This window comes from Anomalospiza imberbis, unplaced genomic scaffold (genome assembly GCF_031753505.1).
Source record: "Anomalospiza imberbis isolate Cuckoo-Finch-1a 21T00152 unplaced genomic scaffold, ASM3175350v1 scaffold_76, whole genome shotgun sequence".
NCBI lineage: Eukaryota > Metazoa > Chordata > Aves > Passeriformes > Viduidae > Anomalospiza > Anomalospiza imberbis.
In genome coordinates, this window is record NW_027100377.1 from 90,460 (window position 1) to 103,189 (window position 12,730).

Consider the following 12,730-nt stretch of genomic DNA (forward strand, 5'->3'; position numbering starts at 1 on the left):
GCCTCCCGTTGTCCAGGCTAAAGCTCCCTCAGCACCTCCTCATTGGCCTTGCGCTCCACACCCTTCCCCAGCTCCCGTGTCCTCCTGTGCACGCGCTCCAGCCCCTCAAGGCCTTTCTGCTTCACAGGGCCCCACAACTGGACACAGCACTCCCAGCTGTGCCCGCAGCGCTGCCCAGCCCAGGGGGACGGTCACTGCCCTGCTCCTGCTGCCCCACTGTTGCTGGCACAGGCCAGGATGCCCTTGGCCTTCTTGGCTACCTGGCCACGCGCTGGCCCACCTTCAGCTGCTCTTGACCGGCACCCCTGGGTCCTTTTGGCCCACTGGGCTCCCTCACCACAGAGTTGCCCGTTTGACTTCAAATACAGCATCCACAATTTTACATTGTCCTTCTAGTTCTACAACCACATCTTGTAAGGTAGTAGCATGAAGTTTGATAGGAATAAAAATCTAGGTCACTGTGACTTGATTAAAATGGGCTAATTCAACTCTACAGGAAATTCCTCATTTAAAGTATTCATCCCTGTCTGGTGTCAGTAAGCAATGTTGTCTCTGCAAACTGTGTTTGTTGGTATTCAAGGCTCTGAAATGGAAATTAGGAAATATCCAGATATGCCTTTGTGTTTGTTGTTGAAGGCATGAAAATGGATTTTCTGTCGGCCTGCATGGCTGGCCCTGTACAGTCTACTTGTTCTGGCTAAGCTCACAGCTTACTCTACAATACTTCAACACCAAGAACATGAAATGTTCCTTTCTCACTCACCTTAGGATCAGCACCGCTGAAGACATGCTTCAGGTGACCTGTAGTGGGCAAGGGAAAATGAACCAGATGCTGTGAGAAAATTGCCTGGGCTGGTGAATCCCACAGAACAAGCAACGCAAACAGAGAGTATTTTCCGTTTCACAACATCCCTCCATGTCATGGTTTGACACTGGCGCGATGCCAGCGCCCCCATGAAAATATACTTTTTAAAATAATTGCTGTGAGATGTGATCAGGAACAGAGCAGAGCAGGCCCATCTTAGTAACTAAGGAAAGAACTTTATTAAACTACTACTACTATAAAAACTACAAACACTAAATCATGGATGAAGACCTTCCAAAACACCCCTCCTCCTCCCACCTAATTTTTAAACAAACTTAACAGTGAGACACTACCCAGGATCCTGATCAAGTTGCTCCCCTTCAGATATTCAAATACTCAATCTTTCAAGGGAGACAGGAGTCTCTCCTGTGCCACAGACTGCCCAGGAAACACAATTGCCACCCTTGTGTTTCCATGTCACACATGGCAACCGCCCGGAGAAAATCTGCCATGGTGACACTCTTTTCCATGTCACAGTGCTCTCACCACCGTGCATGGACAGACTGCTCATAGGGCTCCTTTAAGGATGCTTTGCCGTGGACCAAAAGAGACAACAGTTCAGTTTCTCATTTTGGGACTGCAGTCCCCCCCATTTTCCCCTGGGGCTGAGGGTCTAAGAACAGAGGTCTTCTTCTCCTCTTCTTCTTCCTTGAAGATAGAGGGCTTCTCCACACCTTCTCTCTACTCCTCTGCTGGTAATCACTGAAACAGGTCTCCTGGCACACCAACGCACCACCCTAATTGCAGCTTCTGTTAGGAGAATTTGGTTCAGTCTATGGCTAACAAGAGAAGTCCAGCCACAAGCCACTCCATCATCTCCTTCCAACTCGAGAATTTCTTCTTCCATCATCTCGGATCCCAGACTGTCTCTCTTCTACTTCAAATCAAGGAGGAGTAATATTTCACAAAGCCTTCATTTCTCAGGAAAGGGTTAAAAGTTCAGACTCCCTGGACGGCTGATATCTCTGCCCAGCAGCCGATTCCCAAGGCCAAGGCTGGGCGCCTTCCCCCCCCCTCCTTCTCCTCCGCGCCGGCAAAGTTACAGGTGCCGTCAGGACTCTCTATCTCTTCCCTCTTGAGGTGGGGAATGACTAAAACATCTCCGCTTCTTTCCACCCTTCCGTCCACAGGAGCTGGCTCGGTTCCAGTCCTTCTACCCCTCGGCTCACCTCGACCAGGCCTCATGGCTACCCCTCCCCCACCCAGCCCCATGGCTGGACAGGGGAGGTCTGCACAGCACCCTGACCGGAACCAAAGAGAGCGAGCTCTTGGGAGTTCTTGCTTTTAACCCCGTGTGTTCTCAGAGGCGTATCCCTATCTTCAGTGGTCACTTCAGGTGCCAATATCCAAACTTGACCACTGATTGGTTTGACCCAACTTCCTGAAATAAAAAAAAAAAAAAAAATCACTTCCATGTCAAACCACGACAAGGTACTTAACAGCAACCGTAGATTCTCTCTTGATTTGTTTATTATTCTTTTGTTTGTTCCAGCACGCTGGAGAGTGCCTAGCCACAGAGCCTCTACTGCATCTGGAACCAACGTACCCTCCCTTGTGGTAGCAGGCAGGACCTACAGTGTCTCTGACAACAGCAAACCCTCCAGTGTGACACCAGGCAGATTCTACAGTGTGTCTGAAACCAACACACCCTCCAGTGTGACACCAGGCAGAACAGGTTGTGGGTCATCAATGGACAGAGTCATCAACCTGATACCAACCAGAACCAATACTGGGTCATCAATGGATGCATCCTCCCGTATGAGACGAAACAGAGCTCTTACCGTGCCTTCAGGCAACATGTCCTCCAGTCTGACAGGGAATAGAGCTGGTACTGGGTCTTCAGTCAACACATCCTTCAGTTTCAGACCCCGCAGAAGCAGTTCTTTGCCTTCAGTCAGACCTTCCAGCTGGGATATCTTAGCCAGCACCAGAAGAAATCAAGAACTTTAATTAGATGCGACAGATTTCTTAATCAAAATACTAGCTTCTCTTCAGAAAAAAATACTTCAGCAATGCAAAAAGATCTAAATAAAGTACAGTCTTACCTACCTTTGTGTTGTAGTTCAGTGTATATATTGTTTGTAAGTTCATATTTTTATGAAAATGTGCATTCATATCTTCACATTTCTGTGTTTCTAATTATTCTTCTTATACCAAAGCATTTATTTAACTCTTTTTTATTGCAGTTTTAAATTTTTATGTAGTATATTTTAAAATGTTATAAAACAACACCTTTTGGGTAGTTTTCCCCATTCTTTAAAAAAAAATCCACAAGCCATTTTAGTCTCTGTCTCTCCAAGTTGTTTCACACCTTTCTATTTTAAACCAGGACTACAATACGTTAATAGGATTGAGAGTGGTCCATGAAATGCACACCAGTGATTCCTGTTGTGGAATGTCATGGCCCTGTGTTTTGGTTTGAAAAGACAGGTGTCTGCTAAGGAAGGCAGGAGCCTCCCTTGTAATGGAAAATGCAAACTCCCTCTCTCTGAATTACTATAATTTTGAAATTCAGGGGCTCTCAGGCAAAGATATGGGAGTAGGAATAGTAGTTCTTTATTAGGAAAATTAAAATACAAATTCAGTAGTACACAAAAATCTATTGACAGAGTCAGAACATGACCTGACACTCTGTTGGTCGGGGAGTTGGTAGCAGTCCGATTACACGGTGGCGGCAGTCTTCTTGGTGTGACAGCTGTGGTTCTGTTGAAGCAGTGATCCTGGAGAAGGGTGTATTCTTCCTCTGAAGGTCTAGTGGTGGTGCAGATGGGCTTGGTCTTCTTCTGGCAATCCAATGGAAAAGAAAGCTGCTCTTCTGGGAATCTAGTTGGAAAAGGCTGCTGTGGTGTTCCAAATGTCAGATTATATCTAGGTAGGAATGTTTGGCTCTTCCCCCTGGGTAGAGCATCTCACAATGGGATGATGTAATTTTATCAGTCATGCAGTGAGATTCAATGGCCCACAAAGAGAGGATTTTTTTTCTGGAGAGAGGATTGGTTGGGGAAGAGATAAAGAAACTGCCCCACCTGGTTTTAACAGGTGGCCCAGAAGATAATTGCCCTACCTCTAGCAGATACTCCCAGACACATTTTTCAGCCTAAGGCATTTTCCACCCCTTATTCTCTTAGTATTTGCATTATGCTCAAATCAATGAACTGACACCATGAAAGCTTACACACAGCTCTTACTGAAGACTAGATTTCCCTGTGGTACACTGTCACCGTTGAGTTAGGAACGGCTGAAGAAAGGTGACATTGACTCCTATGATCAGAAAGCATAAAGGGAGATTCATTAGGAACGTCATGCATTTAGAGGCAGGATAGTTCACCCAGAACCTGATTGGTTCTTTATCGCGGCCTGGAGCCCTGGGGGTCGGTCTGACCCCCTGGGCAGCTGCCGCCGTAGGTGCCCCGGATAGCGCTGTGCTGATGAGGCACAACCTCTCTGGGTCCCTTGGGCTAGCTCCCAGCCGCAAGCAACCTAAGCGAGCACTACTGAGTGATTTCAGCTCTGCGAGTTCAGCTCTTAGAGATTTCAGCTCTGAGCTTGCAAAGGTGCCTCGGCAGACGCAGGGATTGAGAGAGAAAAAGCCTGTGTAGAGTTTCACAGCGGTGTCTTTATTATCAGGGTCCTGTGAAGTGTTCCAGTGACAGCTCTTCTGCCGAACTGGGCAGAGATGGGGATTTAAGTAGGCTACTGGGGTGCTGGAAATTGTCCAACGGCCAGGCTTGAGGAGAATACGACCTATAGCCTTACGGAGAGATAACAAGGGTCCGAGGGCGGAAGAGGGGCTGCTTTGGTCCACTCTCCATGACTCTGCATTTCTTGTCTGAGGCGGGTATCCGCCAGGGAGGCCTTGCAGGGCCTCTGACTGCTACAGCAGTTTGCGTTATCAGAGATGCCATGCCAGACTCAGGGAGAGCCGTTCCCAGCCCGAGAGCAGGAAGAGCAGCTCAGGCAGCAGGTGGAAGAGCCACAGGAGAATGGCCAGGTAAGCCTGACTCGCCAGGTGTCAGAGAGAAGGGCAGGAAGAGGGGCATGAAACAGAGCTCTTGGGACTGAGGAGGCCAGGAGTCCCAGAGGCACTGAAAGCACAGAGCCTTGGAATCTGCAGAGATCAGCACGGGGACAGGAGGGTTTCATTGGAAGCAGATGTGGGTAGGGAAGCAGAAAGAAGTGGCTGAATAAATGTGATTTGGAGGCTGCAAGAGGAAAAAGCTGAGCCCCATGGCAGCTCCCAGTCACTTGCTCTGCATCTGTCTGTACAGAGCATCAAGGCAGAGCCACAAGCAGAGCTGCCCGAAGCTCGGAGTGCCATCGTGGAAGTGAAGAAGAGGAACCAGGATGACATGAGAAGCATCCAAGTGGAGAAGAATCTCCATCAGCAGAGGGGTGATGACCAAAACCTGGTGAGTGAAAGAGTGGCAGCCACTCCATGCTTGAAAGATCCTCTCTCTTGTTCTTTCCAGAACACTGTTGAAGAGCTGTGGGCAGAGCTCCAGGAAACTGAGGCTATGATCAAGGCAAGGCAGAAGAGCACAGATGAAAAAATGAAAATCATCAGAGAGAAAATTAATCTCCTCCTTCAGGAGCAAAAGGCTCTTGAAAAGCAAGTGAGTGAAATAGCAATAGCCACTGCAGTCACCAGACTGGTGGTTTCTGCCCTCCTTGCCTTTTCTCTACAGAGCAGCAGGTGGGTGGAGTGATGCCTCTGAGCACCATCCCACTGAGGCCTCTATCACAGCTGCTCTGAAGGACACTTCCTGGCCTGCTGAATCTCAACTGATGCTCTGGAGAGTGGGATTACTCCTTTGGCTACGTGGCCAGCAGTTACCTGAATAAACTGCTGGCTTCTTCCAGCTCTCCTTGTTTCTTGCGGTGTTTTTGCAGGTGAACATGGTCACTCAGATAGATTTGGAAGACAAGCTACAGGCTGTCTGTATCCCTTGTGAATCTGCTCCTGTCCTGTTCCTTCCCTTTCCTCACCGTCGATGACTTCTGGCTGAAGGGGACAAGCTGTAGTCTCTAACTGCTTTGTTCTCTTTGACTCGAGGTGGAAGTGTCACCATCCTACCGGGCAGCCTGCGAAGACTTCCAGGAAATGACGGGCGACCAAGAGCCCCGAGGCTGGCGTGAGGCACAGGAACCGTACCAACCAGAGATGCTGCAGAATAAGCACATCCTGAGGATGGTGCAGGAAAAGAGAATTCCACGGAAGGAGGTAGAATTAGAATGAGGAGCTGCAACGTGTCTGCAGGCCTAGAAGGGGGGAAGGAGTCCTTGGGAGGAAGTGGAGCAGTCATTGCTGCAGTCATCCTTCAGAGCATGAAACTGGCTATGAACTTGAGTAAAACAACCAGCCTTTGGTTTTGACCATGTGGTTTCACAAGTGGACATCCAAACCAGTCCAGTTGAAGAGCTCTGCGTGTGGCTGACAGCAGCTTCCTAAGGGCTTGCATTTGAAATGGGATCTCGGGGCAATCTCTGCCAGCCACCTTCCTGACACAAACTCACTTCCTGTCTCAGATCTACACAGGCTCTGTCACTGAACCTGCTGCAGCAGCAGCAGCGCCGTCCCAAGGAGCCTTTGCTCCCCAGCCAGAGAAGTGGAGCCGGGGCACTTGGTTCACCTCCCGCGCTGACCCAGCTGCTGCTCAGCACCAGGAGATCAACAATGCCTCCCTGGAGCTACTGAGTACGTCTGGTGTCTTTCTTACCTGAGCGACAGTGTAATGTGTGCACGTGTCCTCCTCAGTTTGGTGTCACAGGGACATTAGAACTCCCCACAGGAAGTGCTGGCAGTGCTCTGAGGCAGCGAGAGAGTGCTCTGGGTGTTCCTGCTGCCTCTGAGGGCAGCTTGGACTGGCTGGAGTTTGCCTGGGCTTCCCTCTGTGCCGAAGACAGAAGCAGGGATTGCTCCTGGATCAGCAGAAGGCTGTGACTGCTTGAGTCCTAGCCATTGGCACAACCCCTGCCCAGATCAGTGTCTAGGAGAACACATCAAGCCCTTTGTGATTCTGCAGCACAAGGCATTTATTCTGCTTCTTGCCCGTAACAGCTGCCAGTGCTGTGCTCTCAGATAAGCCCTGGTCGGGTTGAGAACAGAGCCTAGTTGATGCTGTGTCTGCCATCACCTGTTGGGACAAAAAGGCTCGCTCTGGCTTCTTCCCGTCAGTGCCTGTCAGTGCTCATGCTTGGGCTTTGCCAGCCTTGTTGTGGTAGCTGCCCTGGCCCTGAGGGCTGGTGGGACTGCAGAAGCTGGAGCTTTCCTTATCCAGGAGAGTCCCGATGCTGCCCAGCCGCTGCAGCGCAGAGCTGCCTGAGCCAGCAGCTCCTTGTCTGGGCCGGCTTCTGCGTCGCATGGCCTGGACTCACAAGAGGGTCAGCATCTCCTCTGGGCAGCTGTGTGTGTCACGCTGACACCTGAGGAGCACTGCTGTCCTCTCTGCCCTTGCTTGCCATGCCGAGTTGGGAAGATGGGGACGTGTGTGGTGCCAAGAGGGCAAGTCCAATGGGAGTGACTGATCCACGCTGTCAGGGTGAAGAGAAGCAGTGTGGTTCTCCATGAGGGGCACAGGCAAGGGCATCTTTGAACTCACCCTGCTCATAAAGAGTGAGGGTACTGGTCCTGAAAGCCCCATTGGGATTAGTTATAGCATGAGCTGCTCTGGTTTACAAACACAGAGGCATTCTTCTGGCAACCTGCTGCAAGGTGGAGAAGATGGGAACACTTGGCAATATTCCTCCTGTTCTGAACTTTTGGCATCTGTTCAGAGGAATTGATTCTAGATATCAAGGTGCATTTAATCTTAGCGAGTAGGAAACCTTTTGTTGAATCTCACAGTGTTTATTCCCAAGAAAACAAATGCTCTCTTATTTCCAGCTCTCCTTAATGTTTTTAGATGACAAACTTACTTGCCTTGGTAGCTGTTCTCTTCCGGTCTCTGTCTTCTCTGAATATATCTCCCTGTACTTCCCTGTGTATCTGCTGTCAAGATCTCTCTTCAAAGGACTCTGGAAAATCAATCTCTCTGCCAGCCACTTGCGCTGCAGAGCTGCCTGTCTTCTTGTCGTTGTTCCTGCTCCTGTTGTTGTTGTTGTTGTTGTTGTTGTTGTTGTTGTCGTCACCCAGCTGACCACAAAGGGCTCAGAGCTCCAGACAGGGGGGCTGCCTTTTGTATCTCCTGGAAACTGGGATCTCTGCATTAAAGTGAGCGTCTTGCATTTTGTTTCCCTCAGGGAGAATGGTGGAGATGGAAAATCCCATTATAAAATACACTGAACTGGAAAATATTGGCAGTGGGTGAGTCCAACCAGTGTTAATTTTACAAAACTAGGCGCCAGCTGTTTTGCTGGTGGAATATCCATCAAGTGTGAAGTCAGACAAGCTGCAAACATATTCAGATGCTGGGGTTAGATTGTCAGTGCTGATCAGAATTTTTAAATGTGGTCAGAAGGAATTGCCAAAGACATGTCCATGCTTCCAGTGTCCTGCAGGTCTTAGGCATTTACAGCAGAGATCTCTGTGGGCTGGCTTTCACTGCAAGATCTAAATGGCTTCTCCTTTCTTTGCTACTATTTTGTTCCTAGGACTTTTGGAGATGTGTGTAGAGCACTCGACACTGCCACAGGAGGAGAGGTAAATGTCAACAGCTGCCACAAACTCTGCTGCACGCGAGGGCTTTCCCCTGTGTTTTGATAAGCTGGGGCTGGAGCTTTGCGTAGAGCTGTGCAGCAAAGGCACAAGAAACACAGACTGGTGCCAGTGTGCAAATTGCAGCTGGGACAGTCTTTGTCCTTCTCAGCTGCCAGAAAGAAGGTACAGAGGGCAGCAGTTCCTTTCAGAGCAGGATGTGCTCATTCGCTCTCCATTGCTAAAACAAAGGTGGTGCCTTTGAGCATCTCACTGCTCTTTGGGGCTACAGCTTCAGAATTCTCATTTCTGGTTGCCAGCAAATGCATCTGAAAGTCTGCCCATAGCCCAAGATGCATCCACAGAGTATTAAGGCATGGATTACTTCTTGTGAATCCCATACAAAAAAAAGCAGAGAGTATGGTTAGAGTTTTGTGGGTAGTAGCTGAGACACCACTGTTACCAAGTGGACAAGGCAAAACCTCAGTGGCCACGTGTCCTGTAACTGGCCTCCAAGGAAGCAGAGAAATGGGCTGTTGCAATGTCACTTCCTAATTACTGCAATGCCTAATCACAAGGCAGTTGGGCCCAGTTTGGCTGTGTCATTCCAAAATCACTCACTCCATGGGAGAAGTTGTTTTCATGCCACCAGCTTTTAATGTTACTGATTTTCAACATCATTTTAGGTGGCCATAAAGAAAATGAATCTTCAAGGACTGATCAGGAAGGAAGGAACTTTTAATGAACTCATGGTCATGAAAATGAATAAGCACCCAAGCATTGTGAATTATTTAAAGAGGTGAGTGGTTGTTGTTTTATCCCAGCGATGTTTGTTTACGTACTGCAAGCATGCAAAGTTAAAAACCCACTTTGGTCACTTTTAGAAAATAGAGCTGGTAATTACTGGTTAATTATTATTTCGCTACTTATCTCCAGTGGATGGGAAGAGAGTGCATTTGGTCTGCCTTAAACTACCCTGGCAAATGCCGTTTGAAAATTTTTCAAAAACTTGGATCAGCCCTATCTTACTTATTAATTCAATACCCTGTAAGTTCACTACCTCCACATTGTTTTGAGGCTTGGTTTTTTCAAATTTTTCTCAGCACCTTTTAAGTTCTGATAAACCATCCTAGAGAGGATTTCCCTTGGATTGCTGTCCCTTTTCCATTGCTGGGCATGCCAGGAAGATGAGGTGTTTATTTCCAGAAATAGCATGTGGGACAGGTTTTTTATCTGGGCTGTTACTAAACCGCACTTTTCGCTTGCTGGCCATCTGAGAGGTCTCCTTTTTCACAGCTATAGCTTTCTCCTTGAGACCGCACAGATTGCAAACAATGCACAGCTGAGAGGGAATGTCTATTCTTTTATTCTGTCCTTGTCACAAAGGGACTCGGAAATAACCCTTTTGTTTTCCAACAGCAACGTTGTTGTTTTCAAACATGCATGTTCATCTCCACCCCTTGGTGCCTTCTTTCAGCTACCTTGTGGGTGAGCAGCTCTGGCTGGTCATGGAGTACATGGACGGAGGCACTCTGAGCGACGTCATCAGCAAGACTCACATGTTTGAGAGAGAGATGGCAGCCATCAGTCGGGAGGTCAGCAATCCCACCTGTGCTGCCGAGGGCTTGGGCAGGATTGTCTGGGAAACAGGGCTCAGAACAGGAGTGATTTTGTGTTCCAAGCTTTGTTGCCGTGTTGCTGGTATGCTAGGGACAAGCAAAAGCATCTCAAGGGCACTGCCTGCCAGTGCCCCTGCACTCACTGTACTCTGCTCCTGGACTCTTACCTTCTGCTGTTGTATTCTCACTCTCTCTTGTGTATTTGTATTTGCTGCTCTCCACCTTGCCGCTCTAAACCTTTGCCTGGAGCCTGTCTGCGCTGCATTCCTTGCCTGTAAAAGCAAAGGTGCTGCTGGCAGGATTTGAAACTAATGGCAAAGCAAAAGAGACTCATCTCAAACAGTCCTTAGCTGAAAAGGACAGTAGTGCAGCCAAGATGCTCTTTGCTACAGGAAGGTAACTGATGTGATACTTCCAAGCCTGTGCTGAGGCCAGCAGCAAAACCGTTGTCATGCAGCCTCCCACCCCAAAGCGATCCACTTCACACCAAAGGGAGGGACTTTTTCTTTCTTGGCAAAACCCTCCTTTGTCCTCGGCATGCAGAAAGCACATCCACTGCAGCAGCAGTCATCCTGGCTGGTTTGCAGGGGGCAGTCTACAACAGCAGGTGCTGTTGCTCTTTCCAAAGCTGACATGCCTTTCCTTAGAAAGGTCCCGCTCTGCAAGTGTTGCAGCAGCAAGCTCTTCCTCTCAATGGCACTGTGTTCTGCCATTACTCGCCATTCCCCTGCAGAGGGAATCTTTAGAGCTGTTTCCTTACTTGCGTGTTGAAATCACATCACTAATTTTTCCCTCCTGTTTCTCTTTTCTCTCTCAGTGCCTGCAGGGACTGGATTTTCTTCACTCAAACCACGTGATCCACCGAGACGTGAGGAGCAGCAACATCCTTCTCAGAACCGACGGCTCTGTCAAGCTGGGTCAGTATCTTCTTGGTCAGGTGCAGCATTCCAGGGATGTGGGGTGTGGGGCTGCTTTGAGCGACTGCCAGCTCCCCAGAAATGGTGCTGGTGGCAGTGCAGGGCCCCCCGCCGTGAGCTGATGACACAGTTGCAACGTGCACAGAGGTATAAATAAGGGACCAGGAGAAGTCAAGAGTGGCGTTGCTCAGTGTGTGTCCCTTCCAGAGGGAGGGAGCTACAATGTAAAGCTTCAGGGGAATAAAGGCCACTGCTGTGAGCAGCGCTAAAAAACCCGGGATATTTTGGAAGTGGCCAATTTCATACTTCCTTGGCTAAAGCCCCAAGGAAACTGAGCATGGACAGTTCTCCAGGAGATTCAACAGCACATTCTTAGACTGAGAGTGGGGAACTCTTTTGCTTGATTTCCTAACTTGAGCTGGCTTTCATGGTATGTTTTTTTCTCCACAGCTGACTTTGGCCTCTTTGCTCAGCACACCCCTGAGCAGAGTAGACGGAGCTCAGTGGCCGGCACTTCTGGGTGGATGGCGCCTGAAGTGGTGACAGGTCAAGCATATGGCCCCAAGGTGGACATATGGTCTTTTGGAATCGTGGGCATCGAAATGGTGGAACAAGAAGTTCCTTACTGGAGTGAAACTCCTGTTTTGGTAAGGTCCAAATACTCACTGATCCCGCTGTCTTTCTCACCTGTCCCATGTTCTGTGTGCCACTGGACAAAATCCCATTGCCATCTGCTGGCACCACTTCCACCAAGGTCCCCTTCTAAAAAATGTCCCTGCAGCACATCAGCATCTGCTGTTGATTTGGTTGCATCAGAAGGGAAGGGGCAGTTCACAAACCTAACCAGTTCAGAAACCTGCCATTTTGGCCTCCAGTCGTGCCTGGCATTTCTCATTTGCTTTTTGAACCCTGCTGGAGCTCTGTCTCTGAAGGACAAGAATTTTTCAGTGGAGAGGTTAGACATTTGTTAAATAGCCTGAGAAATGGAGGTTAGACCTTCCCATTTTCAATTTTATAGAAAAAGGAAAAGGAAAAGCAAAAGGAAAAGAGAACAACCACCTTAGCAACGCCCAAGTAGTTTTGTGTAGGAGCGACGGTGGGTAGGATGGTCAGGGTGGATGGAGACGAGAGATCTTTGAAGCCAGGTCTTGGAACTTTTGGTTTACTGCAAAGGGCGTGGGTGCAGGGGCCCTGTTTGGAGCTGCCAGCCTCAGCTCGGAGCAGGCCCGAATAGGGAGTCTGAAAGAGAGACCCGAAAAAGCGAGGAAGTCCCCCTTACAATACAATAAATCTTCTTCTGTGCTGAATGTTCTAATTTTCACTAACCAATCTAGTACAAGATACAAATCCTATAGCATTCACCTACCGCCTATAAGAATCACTACATTACCATACTGTGTTACATTTTAAACCCTAAAAACTACTCTTTGGACCCCTTCTGCCAAGCTAGTAGGGTCTGCTCTGACCCTTGGACCTGTCTGCAAGCAGAGGGTATTGTTTAATCAAAACCTTCAGCCAGCCATACCATTGTTTTCCAGTTGTTCAGTAACTAAGGCTAGTAACTATCTCAAAGCTTGCTTTCATGTCAATCTCGCTTATAGTTTCCATATTCTAAAAATCTTTTGCCAGGCAATCATATTTAGAAGGTTTTCCTGTTTCATCTTCCCCCACAGTTTTGCTTTCTTTTTCTTTTATT

General features: G+C 48.5%; 2 protein-coding genes and 1 long non-coding RNA gene across 3 annotated transcripts in view; all 3 read left to right on the top strand.

Annotated features, from left to right (window-relative positions):
• Positions 1-12,730, top strand: part of LOC137467702 (uncharacterized) — a 271,260-nt gene that overhangs the window by 58,107 nt on the left and 200,423 nt on the right. The gene's annotated exons all lie outside the window — the stretch shown is intronic.
• Positions 1-12,730, top strand: part of LOC137467694 (serine/threonine-protein kinase PAK 3-like) — a 42,351-nt gene that overhangs the window by 27,466 nt on the left and 2,155 nt on the right. The window contains exons 2-4 of the mRNA XM_068179129.1: positions 9,976-10,093; positions 10,935-11,034; positions 11,485-11,681. Coding sequence (XP_068035230.1) covers positions 10,007-10,093; positions 10,935-11,034; positions 11,485-11,681 — 384 coding nt within the window. The 5' untranslated portion in view covers positions 9,976-10,006. The remainder of the gene's footprint in view (positions 1-9,975; positions 10,094-10,934; positions 11,035-11,484; positions 11,682-12,730) is intronic.
• Positions 4,744-5,205, top strand: LOC137467712 (uncharacterized). The gene is made up of 2 exons (XR_010995603.1): positions 4,744-4,856; positions 5,134-5,205. It is a non-coding gene; the product is annotated as an uncharacterized lncRNA (long non-coding RNA).